This window comes from Limulus polyphemus, unplaced genomic scaffold (assembly GCF_000517525.1).
Source record: "Limulus polyphemus unplaced genomic scaffold, Limulus_polyphemus-2.1.2 Scaffold2855, whole genome shotgun sequence".
In the NCBI taxonomy this organism is placed as follows: domain Eukaryota; kingdom Metazoa; phylum Arthropoda; class Merostomata; order Xiphosura; family Limulidae; genus Limulus; species Limulus polyphemus.
This window is the reverse complement of record NW_013668465.1, coordinates 34,022-35,984: the sequence shown is the minus strand read 5'-3', so window position 1 is coordinate 35,984 and position 1,963 is coordinate 34,022. Positions and strand designations below refer to the sequence as shown.

The window sequence follows — 1,963 nt, the reverse complement described above, 5'->3', positions numbered from 1 at the left end:
GAGAGAGAGAGAGAGAGAGAGAGAAAGAGAGAGAGATGCACAATGAGCAGTAATTCAATTTCACTTCAGCTTCAATATATTAAAAGTCATAGGCTAATACCATGTAACACTAATTCACAACTGATAGTGAAACAATAATTTCTTTACTAACAGAAAATGTTGTTAACTGTTCCTTTGAAAATATTATTAAATAATTCAAAGACAGAGAGAATGTTCTTCTAGTAGAAGCAGAGACTTTATTAAAATAAAATCGCTTTCTCTATAGGTCTAAGGGTACCTTTGTTTTATGGACCATCAGCCCCCCCCCCCCCAGCCTGAATATGTCCCTCAGACTGACTAATTTAATTAAAGGCTTAATAATCATAATTTCTAGAGAGAGAGAGAAAGAAAGAGTACAAGTTCCCTGTTGGCAGATGTGGGGAATTTTGAATTTTAGACGATAACAATTTAAACGTTATTGAGGTTAACATTTGGGATGAAGCTTACAAAACTATCCAGGGGATTCATAGGTTTAAAGTCTCCAGTTTATTTGTCCTCTATTATGAAGACCATATGACAAGTTTAGGATTTGAAAAAGGTAGGCTAGGTTCCAGTTAAGAGAGTTTAATTTTCCTTTCTAACAGGGTAATTAACTCTTATGGAATAAGTTGCTGTCGGTAATACTGGAGGTCGGCATTGTACAAGAATTTAAGATAGGAACGGACGATTTCCTTAAAAATAAATGATGGATATAAATTTTCTCAGGGATGGCCGTGCAGGGGTCAGCCTTGAAGAAACAAGAGGTTTTTTTCATTCTCCGTAATTTTACATCAGTCAAATGTTAATTCACAAGAGAACCGACATATTTTTTTAAAATTAATTAAATTTTCCGCCTTTAGATAAAAAAAAACACAAACAAAAACAGTTCTTGATCTAAGATCCAGCAAAAATTAAGCACTGTTTTTAATATATTTAAAATGATAACATATAATCAATGAGTTACTTCATATTTATCGCACAGCTTGGTTTAGAATCTTATTTTATTTCTACGAAACTAAAACTAAGAAACAGAAGGGCGATAGAAATACACATGACAAATTTTCGCCTTATTTTTGTTCGTTGTTTGTCATCACACGTCATCATTAGGGCAGTTCCAAGAATATTGTTGCCTGTGTAAGTACGAATAGAAGCTAAGTGACACATCAACAATTTTGTGTGTCTGTACACAGAAACTCTGTCCGCGTCGGTATGGTAACGGTAGATGACGTTTTGCTACTACTTCCGGTTTATATTCTGTATTCTTTCTTGTTATAACAGGAAATACCGTATTGCTTATGATTTGAGGTGTGTCCAATCAAATAGCAGAAACTCTAACCACAATATCCATACTTTTTAAATTACACTCATTAATAGGAGTATTCCTCTACTCATTGGATACAAAACTTATTTTTTACTAAACCACTGGTTACATTTGAAAGTTTAGAAATACATTATTCAATAGCCTACATATTCCTAGCTTAATTACAAAACGTCTTTTCCCATCGTTTATCGCTCCTCGATATTTAGGTGTGCATGCATAAATATATTCATAACTCCAAGCAACAAAAAGTGATTTTGACTTGATGCCTGACAAGCATTTATTACTGAAAAGTTACTTGCTTGATCTTTACCCTAAAATGCATATTAAGAAAGAAACGCCTGCAACTGTAAAATACAAGTGGTAGCGAAAAATAAAGATGAAAGCGACAAAATTTATTCAGCTAAATGGCAGCCAGGTTTTTCTCAACTCATTCGAACACACATACAAGATATTTTTTTTTATATACCTACGTATACTTAGTTATTTATCTTATAATTTTTTTTTATAATATACTAGCTGAGTTACCCGGCGTTGCACGGTGAAAATTTTGATTTGAAATATATAGATCAGTATTTTGTTCAGCAAATTTTTCAGTAAGTAGAAAAAAGCTGTGATGCGAGAAAT

General features: G+C 33.0%; 1 protein-coding gene across 3 annotated transcripts in view; it reads right to left on the bottom strand.

The window, feature by feature from the left end:
- LOC106468067 (protein sidekick-like) overlaps nt 1–1,963 on the bottom strand; it is a 110,911-nt gene that overhangs the window by 95,618 nt on the left and 13,330 nt on the right. Inside the window, exon 1 of one of the 3 annotated variants that reach the window (XM_022396374.1) lies at nt 1,068–1,105. The exons of the other annotated variants lie outside the window; for them this stretch is intronic. Coding sequence (XP_022252082.1) covers nt 1,068–1,071 — 4 coding nt within the window. The 5' untranslated portion in view covers nt 1,072–1,105. Of the gene's footprint in view, nt 1–1,067; nt 1,106–1,963 lie in introns of those variants that run through there. 3 annotated transcript variants of the gene reach the window in all.